The 27,784-nt window shown below is 44.2% G+C and overlaps 1 protein-coding gene across 1 annotated transcript in view; it reads right to left on the bottom strand.

Moving 5' to 3' along the window:
* Positions 1-27,784, bottom strand: part of LOC144773339 (amine oxidase [flavin-containing] A-like) — an 898,284-nt gene that overhangs the window by 156,881 nt on the left and 713,619 nt on the right. The window contains exon 7 of the mRNA XM_078658305.1: positions 21,840-21,989. Coding sequence (XP_078514431.1) covers positions 21,840-21,989 — 150 coding nt within the window. The remainder of the gene's footprint in view (positions 1-21,839; positions 21,990-27,784) is intronic.

Genomic DNA, 27,784 nt, shown 5'->3' with positions numbered 1-27,784 from the left:
TGAACCCGCAAGTAAGGGTGTGGGGAATTCCAGTATAGAGGAAAGCTTTCTTGGGCAGACAGCTTGTCAACATGGGGTAAATTTAAATACACCTCTACCCTCCTCTATCTGTGGCCTGCCCTGTCCCGCAGAGGAAGTGGGCAGTTCCTTATATTTAGATTCTCCGTGCCTTAGCGGGGTCCAAACGCTGGTACATTCTACGGCCTCTGTTCCACTCCATCCTCCTTTGATTGGGTCTTGGAATGTAGCAGGGCTGGGAACAAAGTTGTTAAACCCCGAGTGGGGAGAGTTGATCAATTCCTATGATCTATGTCTCTTTCAGGAGACCTGGCAGTTGACCCCTCCAGTTAGGGAAGGCTTTGTGTCCTTTCATGTTCCAGCAGTCCAGGGTGTGAGGAGAACCATCGGGGGGGTTATGTATCTGGGTTGCGGTCCATTTGGGATGTACAGTAAAGGTTATTGATTCCCACTGCCCGGATATCCTTTGTGTGCTACTGAATTTTACTTGTGGCATATTGTGTGCAGTGTTTAGCATCTACCTGCGCCCCCTCCCGCTTCAGCGGGCCCTACTAACTCTGGATGCACTGGAGGTCCTCTTTCAATCCCTTCCCCCGTTGGCTCACAAAATCATTGGTGCAGATCTCAATTGCCATTTTGAACCACTTTTGGGGATCCCTTCTATATCCTCGGAGGAGGATGAAAGTTGGCAGATCCCGGACTGCACCATGTACCCTGAAAAGCGTCTACTTCCTCTGGCCCTAGCAATCAATAAGATGGTTTTCTCGTACTCACTAAGGGCTTGTAATGGCAGACTGGCCCCAGATGTCCCGGGTAAAAAAACCTTTAACAGACCAGGGGGAAGCACTACAATAGACTACATATTGGTGCATGTAGAGTTCTGGGCTTGCCTTAGAGCCTTCTCTGTGATCCCAAGGGTTGACAGCGGTCACAATTTACTATCATTAGAACTTTTAGCTCCCCTGGATTGTCACACTGAATTGGGTTGTCAGGAGACTGGCAGTAATCCCAATTTAGTTCTAGCAGCGGGAGGGAGACGTGTTAGATGGGAGAGGATTGCGCAGGTGCCCGACAGGTTGGCAGAAATTTACCAACTTGTTGTAAGTTCCCTTATAGAGGTTTCTAACCTCTTGGATACTACTAGTGATCCCCCTTATCCCCACCCTCAGGGGCTGCAGTTCATCCACAACAAACCTTTTTGGTTCTTTGGCAAGTCTCTTTTATTCCAGTGATCCCAAGTGTCATAGGATAAAAAAGCAAAATCACTGTTTCAATAAATCATGTAGTCATGCGAAGAGGTGCCTGATTAGGGAGGTAAAATCAGGCTCAATCCCTAGCATTAGAAAGGCGAGGGAAAGATATAAATGCCTGACTAAGGAGGCTAGGTCTGAGTGGGACGCCGCAAGGTGGGTCAGTATTAAGGTGGCCTTGGGAGCTCGAGATTTCAGGTCATTCTGGAACCTTGTGTGAGATGGGTCGGCCGAGGGGAAGTCTGCCATCATCCCTAACCTTAGTGAAGTTGCCTGGTTAGAGCACTTCAGGCACCTTTATTCACTTGGCCTTACTGAACATCCTGGAGAGGCCATAACCCAAATTTGCCCCCCAGAATTGGCTCCATTGGAGGACTCGGTCCCACAGTGCCCACCTTGCTCTATCAATGAAGTGCAGGTGGCCCTTGGAAGCTTGAAGCCAGGGAAAGCCCCGGGCCTTGACAGGATTCCTGGCGATCTTTATCGTAGCGAACAAAAGGTTTGGGCTCCCTACATCTGTGTTTATTTTAAAGCCATCCTTCAGGGCTTGGAGATCCCGGATACTTGGTTGGGAGCTGAAATAATTCCCATCCATAAGAAAGCCTCCCCCCTCGATCCGGCCAACTACCGCCCCATAAGCTTAATTGACGTCCTCCAGAAAATCTTTGCCCGCCTTTTGTTATCAAGGTTGCAGAGTTGGATGGATGAACAACACATCCTAACCTCCCTCCAGGCGGGCTTTAGAACAAAGGTCTCCACCATAGACCAACTGTTTAGATTACAGCTGGTCTACTGGAAGACGGTCACCATTGGGGCGGGTAGTTTGTTCCTGATTTTTGTGGACCTTAGGTCAGCATTTGACCTGGTACACAGGGACAAACTCTGGGCATTATTGTTGGAGATGGGTGCTCCACCCTATCTGTGTCATCTACTTAAACGTCTGCATCAGGGCACATACGCAAGGGTGAGGTATGGGAGGAGTGGGGAGTTGTCGACTCCCTTCCCGGTAGAAAGGGGAGTAAGGCAGGGGTGCGTTCTGGCCCCTACCCTTTTCTCCCTTTTCCTTAACGGGTTAATACATCATCTCTCGGGGGCAAAAGACCTGGACTCTCCCAGCCTAGCAGGGCGAAAGATACCTGCCCTTATGTTCGCTGACGATACCCTCCTGGTGTCAAAATCGTCAGGGGGTATACAGCGTACATTGGCGGCATTTTGTTCTTTCTGCCGACTAAGAGACTTGGAGATCAATATCTCCAAAACAAAGTCCATGCTCTATAATAATAAATCGGCTAATTGCCCCCGCCCACATATGAATGGAATGGTGCTGGAACAAGTATCTACCTTTGAGTACCTGGGGGTCATACTCAACAATAAGATGGACTGGGGGACACACAAGGCTAGGGCCAATTTAAAGCTGGCCCAATCATCGGGTGGTATTCTAAAGATCTTCAATGACACCTCACTGAAATTGCTCAGCCCGCCCCTTAAGATCTACAAGGCCCAGGCAAGAGGGGGCGCGCTTTATGGCGTAGAGCTATGGGGCCATACTAGTGTTGCCCCCCTTACGCTAACGGAAAATAGCTTCATCAGGTGCTTGCTTCGCTTGCCTATGAGCTCCCCCCTGATCCCGCTGCGGCTGGATCTGGGTTTGGTACCCATACAGGATATTGTAGCAAATCGTCCTCTCCTGTATTGGAGACGCCTGTGGGCGAACCCGGAGCTGTCGTCTTATAGGGAGGATTTGAGAGACATTTTACAAAGGGGGACCTCGGGGAAAATACCTTGGCTGAATTACATTAAGCATCTCTGCCATGTTATAGGCAGAGGAGATCTTGTAGTGTAGTTCCTATAGACCCAATAGGCTCTGCACATTGGAATAATATCTTCAGTAGTGTAGACGTAGGACTGAGGTTAACTAGGTCTCTACTGACTATATTAGACTTAAGTTTTTTGCCAGCTAGCTCAGAGTTCACTAGAAACTTTCTCGAGTAAGCGAGGAGGAGTTTAACCTCCCTGGATAGACAAGAAGGGTTTTAGTTTCTGACAACCATAAAACATGACAACTTTGCTCTCCCTGAATAAGAGTATATCTCTAGAGTCGTGTGAAAACAAAAGACAGCTATTTCACTCAGTCAAAGGTGCGTACTTAGTTTCACCAGATTGCAGAGAAAAAGGAGAGACGGGCATTTTCAATAAAAGGTGTTATTTATTGAGCAGTCTCTTTCCTCATACAAGAGAAATGAATTGCTACAATTGCAATACTTATAGTTAAGCAAAGTGCATACAGTAAAAGCAGGATTATGAAATAATACTGTAAAAGCATTGATATGGTTTCTTAGCCATATGATACTTTAAAATGGATAAAACAGATACATACATATATACATTGACTAATCGTACTCAACTGGTGCTTCTAACTACGCCTACCCCGGTGTACCTGACCTAAGCCTAATACGTGGGAGGGAGTAAGTAAGTAGCAGTTTAAGTTAAGTTTGTTTTGCCAAGAATCTGACTCAAGAATTCTCTGTAAGGGTTTAGTCAGTTCAGTACCTGGGTATTAGAAGGCAGGAGGGCTGCTATCTCTCTCTCAGGACTCGGTATCCCAGTCACCCGCAAGGGTAGGTTGGAAACGCCGGAGGCTGGATTTCTCGGCAGGAGAAAAGACAGAAGCTTTTGTTTTTCAAAGCTGAAGGCCAAATTCAGAGTTCAGGGAATGCTGAGTGCTTGTGTGCTTAAAAGTTTATTCTTTTTGTTCAGGGGAGAACATCATTTCAGACAGACTTTCAAAAAAGCAGTTTACCGCTTCAGGTGAAAGTTCGACCAAGTTGGAAAATGCCGCAACTGTGCAGTCGTGAGAATGATTGCTAACATCGATGTCAGGATCAGCAGTGCTCACAGAAGGTCGTACCTGGTTGATGCTGCTCTCATCTTGCACTTCACTACCCTTCAATCGCAGTGGTGAAGTCTCAACGAATGCCGTCATCAGGATGGGTAACCGCTGGGGACAACACGATGCATGAGCCTTTACTGGACTTAGCAAAGTATCTGTATCCAATGGTACTTCTGATTGTAGTGCAAGACATACGTCTAACACGCATTCTTCTCCGCACAGCATACATCTTAGCACAGGTAAGATACAATTCTGCCAGATGGGTCTGAATGAAAGAAACCAGGTCATATTCAGATCTCTTAGCCGGGCTAATCCAAGGACTTTAGTTATGCGGTCCCGATAGCGTATAGCTAGGATCGTTTCTTCCATTGTTGCTGGAGTCTTGTCTGTGACATGGCTTGCCATAACGAAGCAGGAGTATCAAAAATAAAATGCCTGCTACGAGTCCCAACAGAAGTGGAAGGCCGCCAAAGATTGAATGGACAAAATTAGGAAAGATGCCCAGGACTGCTTTGAAAGGTGTCAACAGTCCCGAAAAAATTGTCTTAAATACACTTGCGATGCCATTCGCATCAGAAATGTTTAAGATTTCGTTTAGCATTTCTGCGAAGTGTAAGGGGCAATTTGTTGATAAAAGGTTATGTATCTCTGCCGTTGTCCTTGCAACTTGGAGATCATATGTTTCTTTTGATGACGTCAAGGGCACAGGCGTCTGTAGAAGAACAGACTTCATTCTGCTGAAAGTATCAATTTGAATAGAAGAGATTTTCAAACTGGGCCAAATGTTTCCCTCCCTGTCTGGAGTGTCGTTTGGATACAATACTTGCATACAGCAAGTGACCATGGACGAAACGCTTACTAGATAAGCTTTTCCTGGCACCAAGCCACAACATCTGTGGTCCACTATTAGAATGTAGCTCCCGTTCGAAAGCCGTCTAAAGAATGGCTCTATTCGAGTTGCAGGTGTGCCAAGTTGGTGACATGAAAGGTTATTTGATGTCCCCTCACAGGCCCCATGTAGATTTATACCCTGACACAGAAGTGTACCACTTAGTGATTTTTCACAATTATTACCACTAAGAAATACATTCTGTCCTTTTTCACTATAACATGTGTGTGTGTAAGGTAATTTCCATGATGACTTAATGTATCCTTTACCCAACCTTTCATACTGGCCTGCCTGTATATACGTTTGGCAGTATCAAAATTGGAAAGTTGTTATCGGAATAGTTATTATTCCGTGTATTATCCATTCAATGACAGGTCGTTCTGACATTGTCAATGGTAATCTCTCAAGTTTTTCAATGCTCAGAATTGTATATCCTGCTCCCTTTTGTGCCAAGCTGATTTGTATATCAGTAAGGTTAAAGATAGAGAATAGTGACGTTGTGTTGATTAAACGCCAAGGCACGTAGCCTGAACGCAGATTTTGTAACGTCCAGCCAAGCTGTACAATAGAACGCAATTGGGACTGACCATGTTGTAACATTAGTAAGTCCTGCTCCATTATATCGATTGCAGATGATACAATACTGTCCAGTGAATATATTCTGGAAGACAGAGTCATTAACCCATTGTCCACAACAGAAAGTGATTTTTCCAAATTAATGCGGTCAATTTCCCGTATTTTCTCCGCTGTTTCAATTTGAGTTTCTTTCCAAGCTTCGTTATGAGCTGCATATATAGAGGCCGCTATGAAACGTTTTTGACGCTGTTTGCGCAGTCCCATAATGAAATCACGCAAGTCAGCACCTTCTTTAAGTAAAGTGAAGTGTTGCTTAATTTCTGCCAGTGTGGATGTCTGTAGCCATTCGAGGCAGAGTTTTCCTACACTGTATGTTGGTACTATCCCTGGATGTTGTCTCTGGGAGTATCTAGGGTCTGTCCTGGTCAATTTGAACCCCTGTATTTTGTTCAGGAATCTATCTTGACAGTTATTTGTGTCTGTGGGCCAGATCAACCATTTCTTCCAATCAGGATGTGTTCTGTTTTGGTTTAAAATATGGGATACGTCTATCTCAACATCTGTAGTGCTATTACTGTCAGGTGTTGGCTTTGGAATAGACGGTTTGTTTAAGTCTTTAATTTTGGCTAGGCCAAGACAGGTTGTTTGTTGAATTGTGTCATTCAAAAATATAATTTGTTCTGGGATCATGGAGGCTCTGAATAATGATTCTATACCTTGGACTTGCCAGTCTCAGGTACCCCAGATCGTTTTTGTTTCAATGTTATTTTTCCAAAAATCAAAACCAAATGTATTCATTTTTTCAAAAAATTATTCTGAATAGATTAATTTTGTATTTGTCATCATGGTTGTCATTCCTGTCTTATTTAACAGTTTAAAATAAAACGTTTCTGCTTCACTTGTGTTAAACCCTGAGAAGTATGGGAATTTCTCATAAAATGTTTTTGAACTACCTTTTGGTGGTGTTGCACAATGTTCCTATTGATTATAATTTAAAACATTTCTAGGTTGAGCAGATTTATGCAAATAATGGTTAGCATAATGGTTGTAGCAGTACATCTGTTCATAATTTGATGAACCTTGTAAATAATCATGTTCTGTAAATTTTGCTGACATAACTAAATCTGACATCATATCATTAATACTTTCAAAGTCCCAATCATCAGAGAATGTGCTCGGTTTTACAAAGTCACTTAATGAAACCTTAAATTGATGAGGATACTTCAAGAGCTCGACCGGGCCATATATATCGTAATCTGTTTTGTCCCATGCTACCCCACCGGGTATCGGATTGGCTGTGAAGTTTACTGAAGAAAGTTCTCTTTTCTCGATGTGTGAAGACTTGTGTGGCTTTAGGACCAGGTTGATTTTCTGGCTTGCTGTGTCCATTGTAACATATTTTCCCTCAACGAAGTGTCCCAAGCATAGCACCATGATGAGCCAAAGCAGGAGGAAAAGTACACCTAGCACCACCCAAAATTCAATCCATGGGGAAATCAGATAGGTTTCTTGTAGTTGATGAAAGAGTTCTTTAGTTTTGTCTTTAAAAGTTTTTGTTGTTGTTGGCTGTTCCTCAGGTTCGCTCGGATCCTCAGAAAAGTCATCGAAATTGATGAAATAGCCTGATGCAGTTCTGTCAATTATTGGAATTGCTTCTGGATTTTTCTTTGTTTTATTAGCATAGTCTGTGGCTACATCACTGTAGACAGGTGTTTCTTGACGAATTGTTGCAATTTGGGTTTCAAGAGGCATAAGTTCCATGGCTTTGTTGCATAGTCCTTGCTGATTCACTGTAGGTTTTTCAAATGTGATTAGTCTCTCAGTTTGAACCTCTTGATTTGTAGCAAACTTTGGTGTTCTGCTATTTCTTGGGAGTCCACTTGGCCTACTACTTATTATTGGCCACATGATTGTGGTTTAACCAGGTCGATGGATACAACTCGGTTCTCCTTTTTACCAGCAAGGGGCGGTAGTACAACTGATCTTGTTCCGTTGACAGCTAAGACAGGTACTGCTTTTCTGTAAGAAGGCCCAAATTCCTTCTTCACCGCGATTTTCTCTCTGACTAGATCCCCAATCTTTGGAATCCAGACAGGCCTTGCTGGGACAGGTGGTTTCTCTTCAGTGGCTGTTGGCTGTTGTTTCAACTTTATGTTGCTCAGGTCTTTTCTTGTTTCGTTTAAGTCCTGTAAAATAGCCAAACAATCTTTGATATCAAAGCATTTTCCTTCTACCACTGAAGTCTGACTATCGAGATCCTGGATATGCATTCTAGTCCCGAACAATAGTTTGTACGGACTGAAACCTTTTTAGAGAATTTCTTGGCAGATTGTTAAGACTACGTTGGACACTTATTAAATGTTTGACCCACCCAACCCCCGAACCTAATACCTTTGCCGTTATAGATTGCTTTATGTCTCGGTTTTTTCTTTCCACCATCCCATTTCCCTCAGGAAGGAAGTGATAAGATTCCCGCAATGCAATGCCCATGCTGGTCATGGCCTCCCCATAAGCTCGAGAGCTAAAAGCAGGACCCTGGTCAGAATGTAGCATGCCAATTGCGTCTATGCCGCTACAGACTCGCAAATCTTTTATAACAGTTCAGACGTCAGCCGAGAGCTGTGGTCTACATTGTAAGTGAAACTAGTCTTAATAATTATTAAAGGGACGCATTTTTCTGGGTATTTCGTATTGATATTCTTGTGATATCTAAAAGAAGGGCTTTGGTAATACTCCGGGCATTTCGCCACTGCGGTCTCTGTTGCAGTTTTGACAGTAAAATGCAAATTTGTAGTTTTGCAGGCTCATTCCCGGCCACCAGTATATTGATTGTAATTCTTTCAGAGATTCCTTAATCCTAAGGTGTCTTAGACCCTCACCCATATGTGCGTCTGCTATTAATAAGTTTCTCCTGTTCGTGTTTGGAATTACTCTATCCCCCACTCCAGGGATTTGAGCAAAAGGAACGAGTTTGCATCGATTACGTATGTATAATTGAGTGGATAGTTGACGGGTAGTGCTGCACAGTCGCCTTTTGATGACGTTTTTACCGCCAGCATCGTTTCCCCGTCTACGTATTTTCCTGAACGTTTTTTTGTAGCTACGGAAGCCGGCTTACTTGCTTCCGCTGTGGCTGTCTCAGCCAATGAATTCCCTGAAACGTGAACAACATCACGTTCATGACTCAATGAATGTATCACGTGAGTCTTTGGTAGTTCTTTCTGTAAAAGAACTTCTGGTTCCCAAAGCGATTTTTGCTTTATTGTGGCACCTGTGTCATCTTTGTAACCGTTTTGAACCCATTTCTGCAAGTCGTTATTGTATGATTTGACGCAGTAATATGAATCGCACACTATTAGTGTCGGGAATTCACGATCGGCATTATCTAGCGCCATTTTTAACGCCATTACTTCAGTTTTTTTATCTGAATTATTTTCAACAGAGTGTGATTTTGTTACCAGAGGTCTCAATTTACCTCCGCGCCACACGCATTTAACAATTTCGCATGTGGCGTTATAGGCTTGTTTTCCCCAAACCGAGGGTTGTGCATTTCTGTCTGTATAAATTACACAGGCGTACTGATGTATGGGCAGAATGTCGATTGGCAGAGGATATTCTCTTTCATATTCAAGATTTTTTAATTTTTTCATGTTCGGGCCAAAATAGTATTTCACTTTGTCTGTAGCAAGAGAATCTTCCCATTGTATCCATTTTGGATTTAATGCCACAGTAGGTAAATTACATGGGCTTGTTAATGCCTCGAAGGCTGATTCTGCTGTTATAACAGTAATCTGTCTGCCGTCAGCTTGGTCTCTTTCTTTTGCTACAGCTGTTTGAACCGCATGAACAATGTTTTCCTTAATACTGAATGTTTTTTCAGCTTCTGTGTACAAATGTGATTTGTATGCTATTGGTACCGTTTCTCCCTCATTAGAGGTCAGGTATGTGAATCCGCATCTTACTGGGATGACTCGGATTACAAGGTTGCGTGTGTTATCGCGTGTTTGCAATTTTGTTTTAGCTAACATGTCTGTTTGCAATGATCTCAAAATTTCTGTGTGTTTTTGAGTCCAATTAATTATTGTTTTTATTAGTTCATAGAGAGGTTTAACCCTCTCTGCATAATTTAGAATGTAAGTTCTTCTGAAATTCAGGAAACCTAGAATTGATTGTAAGTTTTTCAGCGTTCTTGGTGCTTGGATTACAGCACATTTCTCTAAGAAATTGTCTGCCAGGCTTTTGCCTTCACTTGATAATTCATATCCTAAAAACAGGACAGTTAGATGGGCAATTCGTGATTTTTTAAAGTTGAATTTGTAACCCTCTGCTGCGAACCCAAGTATTATGGTGTTCACTCTTTTCAAGTGAGTATCCAAATCATCCTCTGTTAGACAGATGTCATCGACATAAGATAATGCCTCATCATCATGCATTTGTAGTAACTCTGTTACTCTTGCTGAGAATAATCCTGGGCTGTTCTTGAACCCCTGTGGGAGTCGACAGAATTTTTTCTGCAAACCCATTATTGAGAAAGCAGTCAAATACCTGCTTTCAGGTGCTATGTTTTGACAAAAGAATCCATTAGAGATGTCTAATGTTGTTTTGTATTTTTTGCGCACAATGTTATTCATTAGTGCTGCACTGTGTGAGTTTTGTACTGCAAATGTCTTGCAACATGAGTTAAGGTGTCTGTAGTCCAAAACTAGACGATATGAATCGTCTCGCTTGGAGACAGGAAACAAAGGATTGTTCATTTGTGAGGTGCAAGTTTCAATCACCCCCTGGTATTCAAGTTGATCTAAGATCTCCCTAACCTGTTTTTTAGCTTCTTGCTTAATTGGGTACTGCCTTTGTGCAGTTGGTTGACATTTTAACTGGATTTTATATAATGCAGGAGCTTGGGCTACTGCCCACTTTCTTGCAAGTGTATATTTTTTATGAATTGGAATGTGATTTTAGAAGGCAGGCATAATCATTTCTTTGCCATGAGGGCACTCTCTGACAAACTCCGGTGGCCAGTCTTTTTCAGCTAAAAGGATGTCATAGCCTTTGGAGAGGTTATCCCAAAATAGACCCCTTATTTTCCTAGTCTTATCTCCCTCTATACGTAATGTTATTTCGTATATTTTATGAGGTTTGCTAACTCTGGTGTCTGCAGTTTCCACCTGAATGTATTCATTCGTGTCCACTGTCTCCAGATGATTCATCAGGATCTTGCGAGCTATGCTCACTTCTGCTGCGCTGTCTAGCATTGTCTGAGCCCACTCTCCGTTTTTCAGCTGTGTCCTCAGGATCTTCGGCATGTTTGATTATTTTAATACTGGCTACCTTCTTTTTTGGAAATTGTAATTTTTTACTTTGATGAGCAGGTTCCTTGTCTTTGGACTTGACGTGCTCTTCCCTGTGTTCTGACCGTCCTCTTCTTTCCGATTTCTGCGAGGAAGTCTGAAAAGATCGAGAGGGACGTGTATCAATATTTTGATATCTATCAGGTTTCTTCAGATTATCCCTATTTCTAAGGTTGTATCTTTTCTCAGAGGGCTCCCTCTGGGGAGACTTGTGTCCTTGGTCCGGAGATCTTTCTCTCCGCCGAGGAGACCTTCCTCTGGACTGGAATCTTTTTTCTTTGGGAGTGGATTGTTTATTTCCATCCCAGCTCTTTTTTGGAGTGTTTAGATTATTTTTAATAAATATCTTTTCAGGATTTTCAGTTAGTTGGGGTTTTACTGGTTTCCCACCCAAACTATCTCTTCCTAGTTCTTCATAGGATTTTTCTATGATTCTGGCAAGTTCAAATGGCTGTTCTGCTATATCTGTTTCTTTTAATTTCTGGAGGAAATTTATATCCTCTGTTGCCAATTGAACCAACTCTCTATATGCCTGTGTTAATTCTTTTATTTTAACTAAGAGTTCTTCGCTAGACATTTTATTCATGTCAGGTTGTGGTGTGCAGCTGGCTAGAACCGGCCACGTTGCTCCTGGTCTACCTAGTGGACCGAGCCTGGTGATGTGATTATTATGTTTTAGGGCGCCTTTAAACCAGAGCAGGTGCTCTTGGTATTTTAATGGGATTTCCACCTCCTCGAAAGGGGTGTACTCTTCCGGAGGTTCCTCTATTTTGTAATAGTGGAATTCATGTGTGACAGCGTTTGCTGCTGGAAAGTTTATCCATGAATAGAATACCTCTGTCTGCCGATATTCATGTCTCTCAATAACGAATATGACTGTACCACCTCTTGATGTTAGTCCATTTTCTATGAGTTTAGGAGTTATAGATTTTCTTATGTTGACCGGAATGAGTATTGCATTCGGGTCAGTCTGTAGGAGACTAGTGTCTTCCTCTAGGAGACGAGCTGCTATTCTGGCTGCCTCCCTGTCTTCTCCACCGTCTGACATTTTACTGACATGAAGGTTTTTGTTGCAGATCAGGTTTTCAAGGAAACAAAGATTAGGTGCACAATATTTTGGAACACTGTATCCTTCAACGTTGAATAAACCAAAAACTATACATAGAAATCTCTTCCTACTAAGTTCCGGCGGATTTTTAACCTTTGACCCACTCCAGATGTCTTTGGAGTATTTACGGGAGAAAGGGTCTGTGTGAAAAAGCACGACTGAGTTACTCTTACGTCTTGCGTTAGATTTATCGCCTTACCAAACGTTGGGCGCCATGTAGTGTAGTTCCTATAGTACCAATAGGCTCTGCGCATTAGAATAATATCTTCAGTAGTGTAGACGTAGGACTGAGGTTAACTAGGTCTCTACTGACTATATTAGACTTACGTTTTTTGCCAGCTAGCTCAGAGTTCACTAGAAACTTTCTCGAGTAAGCGAGGAGGAGTTTAACCTCCCTGGATAGACAAGAAGGGATTTAGTTTCTGACAACCATAAAACATGACAACTTTGCTCTCCCTGAATAAGAGTATATCTCTAGAGTCGTGTGAAAACAAAAGACAGCTATTTCACTCAGTCAAAGGTGCGTACTTAGTTTCACCAGATTGCAGAGAAAAAGAGAGACAGGCGTTTTCAATAAAAGGTGTTATTTATTGAGCAGTCTCTTTCCTCATACAAGAGAAATGAATTGCTACAATTGCAATGCTTATAGTTAAGTAAAGTGCATACAGTAAAAGCAGGATTATGAAATAATACTGTAAAAGCATTGATATGGTTTCTTAGCCATATGATACTTTAAAATGGATAAAATAGATACATACATATATACATTGACTAATCGTACTCAACTGGTGCTTCTAACTACGCCTACCCCGTGTACCTGACCTAAGCCTAATACGTGGGAGGGAGTAAGTAAGTAGCAGTTTAAGTTAAGTTTGTTTTGCCAAGAATCTGACTCAAGAATTCTCTGTAAGGGTTTAGTCAGTTCAGTACCTGGGTATTAGAAGGCAGGAGGGCTGCTATCTCTCTCTCAGGACTCGGTATCCCAGTCACCCGCAAGGGTAGGCTGGAAACGCCGGAGGCTGGATTTCTCGGCAGGAGAAAAGACAGCGTCTTTCTCAGCGTGTCAAAAGGGAGGGGCAGCGTCCGTGGGCTCTCGCATCAGCTGGGCTCTTCGGAAGTAGATAGCTGCTCTGCTCCAGGATTACCACTGTGTGTTTGCTTAAGGCAACGTTGGTATATTTATACCTGAAAGGTGCCGGGTTTGACGTAAGGCTGGACATAAGACGTCAATAAAGATGTCACTAAGAACTGGTCATTCTTACAGTGCTTTACAGGAGTTCTCGGACGAAATCAAAACAAAGCAGTGGGGATTTCCCAGGTTGCTGGAGTCTTGGATTTTTTTAAGAACTCGGTGTGCTTTCTAGGGGGCTGGAGGAATAGGCTTGCTTAATGTGACAGCATGCACTATGACTGAATTATGAAAAGGGTTTCTATGCCGTTGTGGGGATATTATTGATTTATAACCGGACAAGGGCAAAGAATAGGAATATCGATTCAGGTACCTAGATAAACACACTACAATCTGTGGTTGTCTCCCCAAGACACCTGCCCATTGTTCTCCAAGAAACTACTGAATGCGGCTCTAAGGAGCCACCGACTGGAGTTCTTTTTTTTTTTTTTTTTTTTTTTTAAAAACCTTTATTGAAACTTGCAAAGTATTACATGCGCAGGCCCACAACCACAGGGGCCGGCCGCAAGTGTATCAAATGAATCAGGATGTAGAAACAAGAACACGACCGAAAAAGGCCATATCATAGATACGTCATGTGTGAGTGCGCACTGCAAAGCATAAGGATATATGAGGTTTTCGTTTTTTTAAGTTATGTAGAGTAGGAACGGCTGCAGGAGCAATGGCGTCACACCACATAATAAAATAAGAAGAGGTAAGGGGGGGACGTACCCCGCAGAGCAAACAGAATCAGTTGATGAACCACACCGTTGTCAAAACAATACAGTCGCCGAGGCGGACTTAGAGCAAAAACAATACGACAGCAAACAATAAAGCAGAGCACCATTCTGAAAACTCGCCCCCCAGTAACCTAAAAGCATAGTTGAGTGTAGAAGCCTTATAAGAAAGGAAAAAGGGAAAGAAAGACAGCCAACCCTACTAAAGAGGTAAGAACCCTCCCAGAGACAGACGGAAAAAGAAGAAAGAGACCATAGAACAAAACAAACTAAAATAACAAACCCCCCCCACACCCGCCACCCTACACCACTGTAATGGCTACGGCCTACCCCACTAACAGCGTGCCTGTCGCCCAAGAACTGCCCCAAAGGAGAGGGAAAGAAAAGAGAAAGCGGAGGAGGAGAAAGCAGACACACTCCCGGACTCCCATGACCACAGCCAACAGCAACCACCCGGAGACACAATAAAACCAATATTCAGCAATTATACAAACCAGTCACGGTAGGATAAATAACAGCCACCCAATTCCCATCACAATATAGGCACAACCCCGGCATTAAGAAAAGCTATTATATCGGAACCCAGCGATAAAGTTCAGCCCTGGCCAGTACGGTCCGTCCTAAGAGTCCTCGCCACTCGAGCCGCCATTTTGATGGAAAAGGCAGAGCGTCCATAAAAGTTCTTTGCAGCATAAGAGGATCGAAAACAGGATAAAAGTACATGGCTCGAACTAGGAAAGATGTCCAAAACAGCGAGCATCCGAAACCATCAGCAAGTAACTCGTGGCCACATGGAAGTTTGTCCATAGAAGTGATGGGTGGCAGCAGGGTCAGGCAAAAGACACTAGTGAGAAGCACGGGCTGGCTAGCCGGCAATAGGGGACCGTCGAGAATCATAAAGTCCGGGCGATGCACAGGGACCCCGACCTCTGAGATGCCATGCATCGCTGGTACCATCTCCAGCTGGAGACCAAACGAGGTGTCGTCCTCAGCTGCCAGGATACCGTTCACTTTCACCATCAGTGTCCGGAACACAGCGACTGTGCGCGAATGGAGCGCCCCAATGGCGGCCACAACGGCCCGTAGTGATGGCGTGCCCTCCGTCCGCTCCATCTCCTCTCGGTAGGTGACAGAGCCGGGTTCGGACCCCGGAGGCCGGCTGCTCCGGAGTCACAGGCCACGTAAATTTGATCACAAATAATGGGCGCTCCTCGTCTTATAGAACACACCTTCGCCGTCATGGAGGACCCAGCCCGTCGACCCCCACGGGGCAGAAAGGGCTCCGGGCGCCGGGCCTCCACCACAGCAGCCAGCGTGGCACGCTGGCGTGTCCCGGGTGTGGATCGTTCAAAGGATCGTCAGAAAAATCAACAATTCAGGCACTCTTCGGGAGACCGGGCTCAGTCCAGGTCTCACGGCCGATGTTGTTCAACTCCGACTCGGGTAGTCTAGAAATCGAGGCCCCGGCTTCAACACGATGTTAAGCCGAGAATAGAAACACGGCCTATCTTCGTCAGCCGATAAGGTAGAAATCTCGGGAGTGCACCTCTGGAAGCAGTAAACCTTCATAGACAAGAAAATCAGGTGTGCAGACAGGATGAAAGACAGGATAATCGAGCTGTTGGCGGAGGTCGACGGAGCCGGGAGCTTATGCGGCCATCTTGAGTCGTAGCGTAGCTCCTCCTCCCCGACTGGAGTTCTTAACATGTAATTCTACCTTGGGTAGGCTGACTGATACTTTTTTGAACATTAATGCCCATCCCCACTTCAAAGCCTTCCTGGATGATATCCAGCCTCCCTTGGCCAAGAAACTGTTTATCCAGCTTAGACACGGCTCATTGCCACTGAGGGCTGTAACACATAAATGGCGGAATGCCCTCCCAACGGCGAGCACTTGCCCAGGGTGTTTGAATGGTAGAGAGACAGATCTGCATGTTCTGCTCTTCTGCCCTTCCTACGCCAGGGCTAGGGAGAAATGGATTCTGCAGCTGTGTAGGGCTAGGGGCTTTAGGGACTACAGGGAGGTTTTTAGGATTCTAAAATATGATACTTCCCCCTTGATAGTGTTTGCCACAGCTAGATTCCTCCAGTCCATGTGGTATACGAGATGTGCAATATTAAAGTTGGAAGCTCGTACCCTGCGCTAAGGGCTATCTCTAGGCGAGTGTTGTAATTTGTTGTAATTTATTATATCATTAGAAAATGTTTATATATCGTTGTTTTTGTGTTTTAATTGATGTTTTTAACTTTGGGAGGAACTGTTTATATGAAATTTCTTCCCATTATTCTTAAATTCTGTACCACCAGTTTTTATTGTTATTTTATGTGTGTATTTGTGCTTCGCCTTTTTATGGTATGTTTACCGAAATAAAGCTCTCTGACTGACTGACTGACTGATATCATGGACTTAAAAATAACAAACATTATCATGTAGCCACAGTTCTGACTAGTATCTAGAAAATCCTATAGGTTACATGTGTGATCTTGGTCTTACAAACCTACGTCTGGTGGGGACACACCAGTACTAGGTGTCTTGTTCAATCTGTCCCAATACATGTTGACAATTGGGCGAGGCTTATCTTAGGGCCAGTCATTAGGTATGATTGATTCATCCCTATCCACCAGAGACACAAAGATATTGATGTTACACTGTGTTTTAATATTGCATGTCCAACCTTCATGCAATATATGTAAGCACTCCCTCTGTAGTTAATAGAACTGAAATGTTAGTGTCCTAAGGTTGTTTGTAATAACTTGGCAATACTTGTAGCTTCAGAGAAGGAACTCAGGGATTTAACAAGCATTTACAATGCAACGGACTCTCCTTTGCAAAATTTAGAACTATTGGCATTGTAAATGACACATTTTTTATTTATGTGTTGGTTTTGAAAACAGATAAATAAATGGCATTGTCATTTACGATGCCAATAGCTTAATCTCTCGCAAATGCGAGACCTATTGCATTTGCACCAACACACACACAAAGAGAGCCACACACACACATAGAGCCACACACACACACACACATAGATGTGGTGGATGTGGTGGTGGTGGATGTGGTGGATGAGCTGGTGGTGGATGTGGTGATGGTGGATGTGGTGGTAGTGGTGGTGGATGTGGTGGTGGATGTGGTGGTGGTGGATGTGGTGGTGGTGGATGTGGTGGTGGTGGATGTGGTGGTGGTGGATGTGGTGGATGTGGGTGTGGTGGATGTGGTGGTGGATGTGGTGGTGGTGGATGTGGTGGTGGTGGTGGATTTGGATGTGGTGGTGGATGTGGTGGTGGATGTGGTGGTGGTGGATGTGGTGGTGGTGTTGGATGAGGCGCTGGTGGTGGATATGGTGGTGGTGGTATATGTAGTGGTGGTGGATGTTGTGGCGGATGTGGTGGTGGATGTGGTGGTGGTGTATGTGGTGGTGGTGGATTCGGTGGTGGTGGATGTGGTGGTGGTGGTGGATGTGGTGATGGTGTATGTGGTGGTGGTGGATGTGGTGGTGGTGGATGTGGTGGTGGTGGATGTGGTGGTGTTGGTGGTGGATGTGGATGTGGTGGATGTGGTGGTGGTGGATGTGGTGGTGGATGTGGTGGTGGTGGATGTGGTGGATGTAGTGGTGGTGGATGTGGTGGTGGTGGATGTGGATGTGGTGGTGGATATAGTGGTGGATGTGGTGGTGGAGGTGGATGTGGTGGTGGATGTGGTGGTGGTGGATGGGGTGGCGGCCGATGTGGTGGTGGATGTGGTGGTGGATGTGGTGGATGTGGTTGTGAATGTGGTGGTGGATGTGGTGGTGGTGGATGCGGTGGTGGATGCGGTGGTGGATGTGGTGGTGGTGGATGTGGTGGTGGTGGATGTGGTAGTGGTGGTGGATATGGTGGTGATGGTGGATGTGGTGGTGGTGGTGGATCTGGTGGATGTGGTGGTGGTGGATGTGGTGGTGGATGTGGTGGTGGTGAATGTGGATGTGGTGGTGGTGGATGTGGATGTGGTGGATGTGGATGTGGATGTGGTGGTGCATGTTGTGGTGGATGTTGTGGTGGATGTGGTGGTGGAGGTGGATGTGGTGGTGGAGGTGGATGTGGTGGTGGTGGATGTGGTGTCGGTGGTGGATGTGGCGGTGGTGGATGTGGAGGTGGTGGTGGATGTGGTGGTGGTGGATGTGGTGGTGGATGTGGTGGTGGATGTGGTGGCGGTGGTGGATGTGGTGGTGGTGGTGGATGTGGTGGTGGAGGATGTTTTGGTGGTGGTGGTGAATGTTTTGGTGATGGTGGTGGATGTGGTGGATGTAGTGGTGGTGGATGTGGTGGTGGTGGATGTGGTGCTGGATGTGGTGGATGTGGTGGTGGATGTGGTGGTGGTGGATGTGGTGGCGGTGGTGGATGTGGGGGTGGTGGTGGATGAGGTGGTGATGGTGGATGTGGTGGTGGTGGTGGTGGTGGATGTGGTGGTGGATGTGGTGGTGGAGGTGGATGTGGTGGTGGTGGATGTGGTGGAAGTGGTGGATGTGGTGGTGGTGGTGGATGTGGTGGTGGAGGATGTGGGGTGGTGGATGTGGTGGTGATGGTGGTGGATGTGGTGGATGTAGTGGTGGTGGATGTGGTGGTGGTGGATGTGGTGGTGGATGTGGTGGATGTGGTGGTGGTGGTGGATGTGGTGGTGATAGTGGATGTGGTGGTGGTGGTGGATGTGGTGGTGGTGGGCTAATCCTCGCTTGTAGAAAAAGCACAATGTTTATTGTTGTAGAACCCTCGCCCACTAGGGTTATTCCTATAAAGAAAAGAACTAAATAAGAAAGGATTTTGTGGAATATGTGTGTGGAAAGAGAGAGGGGCTGAGTGGCCGTCTCGCTTCCATCGGGCACACGTTCGTCAGGCTCTGGAATGTGGATATCCCGGGTGGAATGTCATAATTTGAATGCTGGATTGTGACGATCTCTCAGGAGCAGCGGTGATCAGAGGGGGGCTCAATGATGTAAGTCATTACCCTATAAACTTTGAGGGCGTGGGAGTGAGGAGGGGGCGGGGCATGGTCCCCACCGACCCCACCCAAGTTCACAGAGGGAGATACACAGGACTACAGAATATGCTAATTAGGCAGACTAGGCGAGTACCACTCTCTCGACCAAGATCCTGTGAGGCCACTGACGGGGCCACGACACCCCGGCTGCTCTCACTTGGACCCCATACCCAGGGGCGTAATGCTCCCCTCTCTCCCAGAATATGATGAGAGGGTCCCCTGAAGAGAGGATGATGGGGGGTGGGGGTGCTTGTACTGTTTCATCACAACTCTCTTTAGGTGGCTCCGACACACCGATCCCTGCTGCGCTCACTGGCTGTCACACTGCACTCTTCCAGCTGCCAAACAGCAACCCGGCCACCATACTGCCCTCGCCGAACATGATACTGCTCTCGCCAGATTGCTATAATGTACTCCCTGGCTGTCACATTATACTCCCCGCCATAAACACCACCCCTACTACCCCCTCTGCACTTCTGATCTCCCATAGTGCACCGCCAGAATCTCGCCACATTTGTTACTGCTCTTGGTTTTATCTTCCCATAGACTGGTTGTATTTTTTTTTATCACTACCCAGTCTATTGGTAGGGCCAGCTCCCTGCCTTTTGCTTCATCTTTGGCTATTCTTCTATTTGGCTTCCTTGAGGTGCCCGTCCCCTTTCACCTGCTTTTCCCTTCCCAGGACTCTGCTTGTCTGATCCGCACTGGCGCGCGACGCCTTTAATCTGCCATGCTGCGCTTTGGTACAGTCATGCTGTGCGTGTCAGGAATAAATGAGCACATTAAAGGAGCCAAATGCCTGCGAGTCCCTCAGTAGCATGCAATGAAAATAAAACAGCATCAAAGTGACGCCACGACAGGCTACAGCGCCCTCCGGGGAAGAGCCCTCTGCGTGGAGGTCTGCCTCGAGAACCCTTCAGTTTCATCTTGGCTAGCACACTGGCAGCTCCCTGGCACAAGAGCGCCCGTCCTTGGAGGGAAGTGCAACAAGCGCTGCCATTTAAGCCCCGTCCTTTTCGGATTGGGGGGCGTGTTTTCTAGGATGTAAACAACAGTCAAAAACACGCCCCCCAGTCTGAAAAGTACGGGACTTAGAGACAAATGGTTATTCTTTCGATCTAAGTGCTGTCCTTTTGCGATTGGGGGGCGTGTTTTTGACTGAAAACGTCACTAGTAGAAAAAAACTAAAAAACACGCCCCCCAATCCGAAAAGGATGGGGCTAAGATGGAGAGAATGACGACACTGAGACATCTTCTCCAATGGCTGGCCGCCGTTTAGGAGGCCAGCCAATGGAGAAGAGGGGCGGGGTTTACCCTCGCTACGAGACCTAAAAAGAGCAAAACTTTGAATGAGTGCTTCATTAGGATGGTCACCAAGTTGTCTTCTTGACAGTATTGTGTTGACAGTCTGTGCTGAGGAACATTTTGCCTTTTCATCAAGGGACGTGTTCTTGGTGGTTTACTCTTATGCATGGCTTTGATGCTCATCCAAGGTTCTATGTGACCCGTGTTTGAGGTGTCAAATATTGACAGACCTATGATGCTCTCTGGCTTCTTTGTGCTAAAACACATTGAAATAAAATGAATTTTATTCAAGTTGATTCAGAAGCTTCAGCCAACGATCTGTGAACATATAGTGTATATTAAGAGGAGATGCAGCTACCCACAGACATCATCAAAGTACATGTGTTATTTAGAGACTATATGCATTTTTAAGGACCAGCGACCCCTTAATAGTGCTCAGTGGATGGCCAACTATGGTTTTGCTTTATAAATACCTAAAGATACATACCTAAAGATACAGCATAAACCTGCTGCAGAGGTGAGGTAAGCAAAATAGAGATCTTGCAACATTGTAGTAAGTACCCTATATTCATTCACTTAACATTTAACAAAGGCAATCTTCACAGAGTCACTGAACAAAATAAAACCACCGAACTTTTCCAATCTGTATCAGTCAACAAGTATATATATATATATGGAATTGAAGGATAAAGTATGTATGTAAAACAAGGGATAATAAGGTAGCACATAAACAAGATAACCTTATTGTGCATGCCTCAATCCAACATTTAACCTCACTGGGGCAGATTTATGTTAACTGGCGCATCCCCAGGGATGCGCCAGTTAATGTGCGCCACAGTGCGCCACAGCTCCGCCACCCATGGTGCGCCGCATTTACAATGCGGCGCACCATGGTGCAAGGCAGGGAAGATGCGTGACGCATCTTTCGGCGTACGGGCGGCGCATTGCTGGAGTCATGTCGCAAGTGCGACATGACTCCTGCAATGCACAGGGGCCACCCCTACAATGCATGGTGCATCACCCTCATGCCTGCTTCAAGCATGCGTAAGGAATTGACGTAGAAAGTGACTGAGTGAAATCTCATAGATTTCACTCAGCCACTTTTAGGAGGCGTTCCTGCGCAGGAACGCCCCCCCCCCCCCTGCGCAGGAACGCCTCCTCATGGCACAGGGCTTTCCAACGTGACGTATCTCCTAGATGCGTCACGTTGTAAATAGGACGCAGTGTTTGCGCCGCCGTTGCGTCAAATTAAGTGACTCAATTGCGGCGCAAAGAGGCGCAAGTGCCTCATAAATCTGCCCCACTATATTTAGCCAGGTGTTACTTTCTAATATGTCAAATATGTGACGGCGTTACAACGAGGAAGGAAATTGGAGACCTGGATAGCACCACATTTTATTTTTCCAAAATTCATTCAAATTGTTAAGTAAATATTGTGAAGATTCTGCTATGTGAAAACCATTATATGACACTGAATTTAAACAGTTGTATTTCCCTTTAATGGTATCAGTATTAGATTTTTTGCACTTAAATTACCTCGTATCTCTCATGGTTAAGTGTTTCCACAATGACGGAATCTCCAGATTGATCAATACGAACGACGGGTCTCTCCAGCTTCACTCTACCTTTCAGGCAATCCATCATCTTCTCGCTTATCTGACTAGCTCCACCAACAAACTTTCTTTCCTTGGTAGGGTGGTAGAGGAGAACAATTTTAAAGAACAAGTGCCTGGAATACAATTCTACAGGTAAGTAAAAAAAATATTAGACCAATATCATACGATTGCAGTTGGATATCTATAATAATAGAAGACGAAAAAGTTGCAAGAGGGCAAAAAATGCAATAATAAAACTACCAGTGAAAGTAGAAAAAGAGAGGATAATTTCATAGTTCTAAAACTTGTAGCGACTCCTTCCAGTCATCAACTAATTCCAAACTATCAGCCTGCTTTAGAATCAGGTGGCAATGGAAAATCCTTTAATTTGAGGAGGAAATATGGTGTACCTCATTGTCTATACGCGGGGAAACTGTTGATAAACGTACCAAAACACTAGTGATTGTACCCCAGAGGTAATACAGCTAGCAGAATCTTTACTAAGGAAGAATCCTCTAGCAAAATATTTTGCTTTACCTCCACAAATTAGATTTTCTACTTCCACTCATCCCTAAATCAGGGCCTGTACCTTTATGAAGCCTGTCTCTATGGACCACTTTCCGACAAACATTAGGATGGCCTAACCAGTTGGTGAGGTTCTGATCACTAACTGTCCTGCTTCTTACTTTCACTATCCCACTCAAATGATAGGGTGTGAGAATAGGTATGAGTCTACTGGTTAATCTTTCATATGTGTTTACTAATAAACAGGCCTTTCATAGGATTTTAGGTGAATGTAAACATTAAATATTCACAGATGGTTATGGTGCTATCAAGATGGACAACATTAAAAGACCATTCCAGTCACAAATTTCTGTAAACAGAAGTGCCAGAGTAAAAAACCCAAAATGTGATTGTGCTCCAAGGATGACCTATGCCTAATAACAGTGAACACTTTGAGAGGACTGCAGGAGTTCTTCTTTTGACTGTGCAGTTGACTGGAAGAGGGACTAATGTGATACCTGGCATTAAGCTTCAGCGGAACGTATGTGCTATCCATGCATGCCCTGTTAGGGAGCGCATCAGGGTGACGTATGGCCATGTTAGAAAAAATGCCTACAGATCAGGAAACCTGAAAGACTGGGAATGATAAGGCACATTCAGCCAAGTCATGACAACTATATTATGAATAAAGGTGTCAGCCAATCTAGCCTTGGAGAGGACCCAGCCTGTTGGGAAATGTCTCATGTTTCCCATAGGCCAGTTCAACTTTTTACATCACATACTACCGAAGACAAATTCTTACTCATTGGACCAACTGTCCTAACACAAGTATAAGTAAGGAATTCTATAGAAAGCACCAGTGTGTGTGGAAAGGAAGTGCCCAGTTAAGCTATTTGAGTATTGATAAATGCTGAAGCATGCAAAGCGGCATGTGCACAGCTAGAGCCATTTCAAAGTCAGGGTAAGATAGGTAAATCTAGCACAGCCTATAGGAAGAGGCTGCACTGCCAACTCATCCCTGCTACCATGGTATTAGGTCAAACATGTAATGGAACTGAGGAAGCGTGATGATACAAAGGTTCATTTAGTAAACCCTCTGCCAGTGAAAACCCAGTTAATGGCTCCATAAACACTAGGGTTTCAGATGAATTGGTGCACATTTCATTTTGGAAATTACTTTGCTGCTTGCTTGGATACCAAGGTGGTAAGTCTCTGGACCCAAAGAGGGAATAGCTTGAGCTATTTTCAGTTTCATCTTCAGTACCTTCATTCACTGCCAAGTAACCAAATGGGACAGTGCCCAACAAGGTGGGATGATAATAAAAGCCTACTTCCTGCCTTTCTCATCGGACATAGTGAAGAGCCTAGCGACACTTATACTTTGTAAATCATTACTCCCTACATAGGCATCTTTCCCCATCACGTGTTCATTAAATAGTAAATAATCACAGATGCTAGGCTGACTTAATTACAAACTGTTGGCTGTTTTCACTCTACCAGTTGTTCTGGGAAATTATCAGCCATGGACTGGCCAGACCAGTCCACAGAGAACATTCCCATGACAGTCTTTCTCTATTAGGTTGATATTAGTTTTACGCATAATTACAGGGTACCTGTGTTTCCACCTTGAGACTTACCCTAAGCTTAGTGCTTAATTTGCAATGGAAGTTGAAGTTGGTGGGCACCAACACTCATTTTTGGGTACCGGGACTCATGTTTTTATCATCAGACTTTAACTAAGAGCAAGAGAGAGAGAAAGGCAGTAAAGGGAGAAGTAAAGAGATAAGGAAATAGTTGAAAAGTGACAAGGCATGAATAATACATAATTTGCAAGAGTGGGATAAAGAGACAGGACATGTAGGGTTGTAGAAGACAGAAGCAGAAGGAGGAATCAATGGTAAACAGCCTAGTAATTGGCAGCCCCAGAATTTGGCAGCAGGTTCTTGAGAAAAACTTTGATTGCGTGCACTAATTTCTTTACATAATAAGTACTACTAAAGCTCCTTTACTCAACCCACCCCCCTAGCACAATCCTTTAAGGTACACCATAGACATTGTAAGAATGAAGGGGCAGAATTAAAAACCCCTTGCAACACTTTTGCGATGCTGTTGCGTCACTTTTTGTGATCCAGTGGCGGCGTAAACAATGCGCCACATTGTGGCCCATTTACAATGTGACGCATGTAGGGAGATGTGCCCCCTTGTAAAGCACTGTGGCACATTATACTTGAGTCAGGTATAATGTATGCGGGGTGGGCGTACCCATGCTGGAACAAAAGCCTCGTAGAAGTGGCGCACTGAAATCTGCAAGATTTCACTGCGCCACTTCTAGGGTGTCACTAAGTCAAAACCCTACACCTGCTTGGAGCAGGTGTAAGGAGTGAATCAGTATATTAAGAATAGCCCTCTCACACATTGATGGAGTTGTGTTGTGCTTGCGACACAACTCCAACAATGCATGCCTTTTGCTCCGACAGATGCGTCCAAATTTTAGACGCTTCTGTCAATCCTTGCACCGTGGTGCGCCATATTGTAAATATGGTGAATTGATGCAGGCGCAAGGGTTTCTCACGCAAGCCCAGGAAAACTGACTCATCTGTAGAGATGCGTCAGCTTCTTGTAAATATGCCAGAAGTATGTTGCAGACATACAAACTACGACCAACTCTTTGGGAAGGTGCTGAATAAATATTTGAAAAGTCTATAAATACACTTAAAATATTAAAGAAGAGAAAGTACTGACCAGGTTTATAAAAAGTGTAAATATCTACTAATAAACATTAACAGGTTGGGAAAAATAAAATGGAACAACATGGATAAAAGTGAATATAAACACGTACCATAGAATTCAACATTGCAAATGATTCGTTAGCATATTACTCAGTGGGACTAAATGTATATTCTTCACACCAAAAATGTATTATCTGATTAACACTACAAATTCTGAAAAATGTGTGGAGCAAAATAGACAAAAGTAGCTGTAAATATTTTCAGTAGAATTCAGTTTGTCAAATTGCTAGCAGTGATGTCAATAGAAATAAATGTGACACGACAAAAAACATTAAAGAGGACGAATATTTTTTAAATGTGGTTATGGATCTTTCAGTGAAACATGGGTGAAAATTGACTCCACTAATTGCATGTTGTTGTGATGGAAAATGTTATCTTCGAATGAGGATTTTTTGTCCTCCTCCCTGACCCCCCCCCCCCCCCCCCCGCAGGTCAAAATATATCCGGCGATAGCGGCTCAATGCGTGAATATCGCTGGTAATCCATCGATATTCAGGCATTAACGCCAATGGGGACTTAACCTGAATATCCACCTCCATTGGATATACAGGTTAAGTCATGGTCTGAGCAGGCGTTAGGTTCTAGCGATAATCGCGATTAGTGCAATTTTTTTATCGTTTCGCCTACCTTGCTAATAAGCGATAGTTGTGTTAGTGACTGCTTTCACTCGTTAACAGGTTAGGTACGCCCACTTTGCATATCATTAGCAATAAATATCGCTAACATGCAAAGCGAGCCCCAAACCTGTAGCTATCGCCTACAAGCTGTCGCTAACTGCTGTTAGCGACAGCTTGCTAATAGGGTGATAAAAATATCACAGTTTTAGCAGGAAAAAGTCCAGCTAAAGTGGCGATATTGCCCATGCTAATATGCCCTCAGGTTAGCAAACAGCATGCAAACATGCGTGCAATACCTGGGTTTACACAAGGATGCTGGCTTCTCAAATTTTGACATGCAGTTCAATCCAGAGATGATGGCCAAACTCTTTCTTGTTGTCCAGTGATGCAGCGATTCCTCATGTTCGGAACTCCTTCAATGTTTGTTGGCACAGCCTGGCATTCTCTTGAGAGAATGTCAATCTTTTGGAAAACCAAAGTCATTATTTCCCTAAAATATTTTATATCAATTTTTTTAGCTCTTTGTTTGCTAAAATATTAAGGGAATTGGTTCAAGTCATTAGACCTCATGTCAACTTTCTTGATGAATCCAGAATGGTTTGGGCTTTTCTTCGTGTTGAGGCTCTCTCTCTCTGCTCTGCTGGATCAGCTGAGGTTCAGATGTGGGTTAGAGTAAGGTAAACGTGGCACTGGGCAGTTTCTAGTTTTCCAGAGAATAATCACCCCGGCTAAAAAGAATCTTTCACACCTTAACTTACCTTTCTGCTAATCATGCTAATCCAAGCAATTCTCCGAAAATATCAATCAGCATATGGATTGAGTTCATAAATACCTTTTCAGTCCGGGGATTGCTATTATACAAGGCATGTATTTAAGAAGTATTTTTTAACCTTTGAAAAAAATATACTTTTAGACAAAGACATGCAACATTCAATAACAGAGGTTTTTTTTTATACTGACACATCTTCACCTCTCGAAAAAGTCTGAAGCTTCCACCATAGAGTTCTTAATAAAGACTCGTAATTCACATAATATGAGGTAGGCTCATCTTGCACGTAGTGCTGACAGGTCAAGCTCAAGAGGCGTGCCAAGGCATATTTTAAATGCAGGAAAAAAGTTTGAGGTGGGCTTTTGCCCACATTCACAGGGAGCGCACTTTAAATAAATGCTCTTGGGGGCATATTATCAAGGACCGGTGTTACAATTATCGCCGTTTAATCGGCAGGAAACTGCCGATAAAACAGCGATAATGGGCTTGATAATACGCCCTTGTTAATTCCCATAGAAGCCCATGTTCTTGTGTTAACATGGGCTTCTATGGGAATTCGGTAATTACCGAATCTTACCGATTCGGTAATTTAAAAAGAGAAATTACCTACATCCCATTTACCTACTCTTAAATACCGAATCGGTATGATTCGGTATTTAAGAGTAGGTAAATCGAGATTACCTACATCTGGCCCAAGGTCTTTAAATATTTAACTGATTAAACTAGGGAAATATACAGCACACAATAAAAATATACCTATATTTGATCTTACCAGTGTCTAAACTCCAAAACATTGCTCAAGCTTCAAATGTATTTGTATTTCTATCAAATACTACTATACTTTAGTAGAGTGGGGGGGTGGTGGAAGAACAAGATATGAGAGTGTCACGCACAGATGAGGGAGCGGCTGATGAGATATTGATATGTGCACAACTGCTTCTTAAGTTTCAAATGAGAAATGACTCGAATTCTGACAGCAGCTTTGAAGCATCAGAATGAATGCTAGTAGGCCACTGATATAGCAGACACTTAATGAAGACCGACTCGGTCAATGTCAGATTCCTCATTGTATGATTTACCTATTGACTCGGTTTCCTCGTACTTCAAGCCATGTATGTACAAAACCTTAGAGCCTCAGACATGACCCCAGTCTATATTATTCTATGTCCAGAATGCTTGTATTGTATGATGATACTGTCTGACAAAG

This window comes from Lissotriton helveticus, chromosome 8 (genome assembly GCF_964261635.1).
Source record: "Lissotriton helveticus chromosome 8, aLisHel1.1, whole genome shotgun sequence".
NCBI lineage: Eukaryota > Metazoa > Chordata > Amphibia > Caudata > Salamandridae > Lissotriton > Lissotriton helveticus.
Note: the sequence above shows the minus strand (reverse complement) of the source record. Positions and strands in the feature narration are given on the sequence as shown.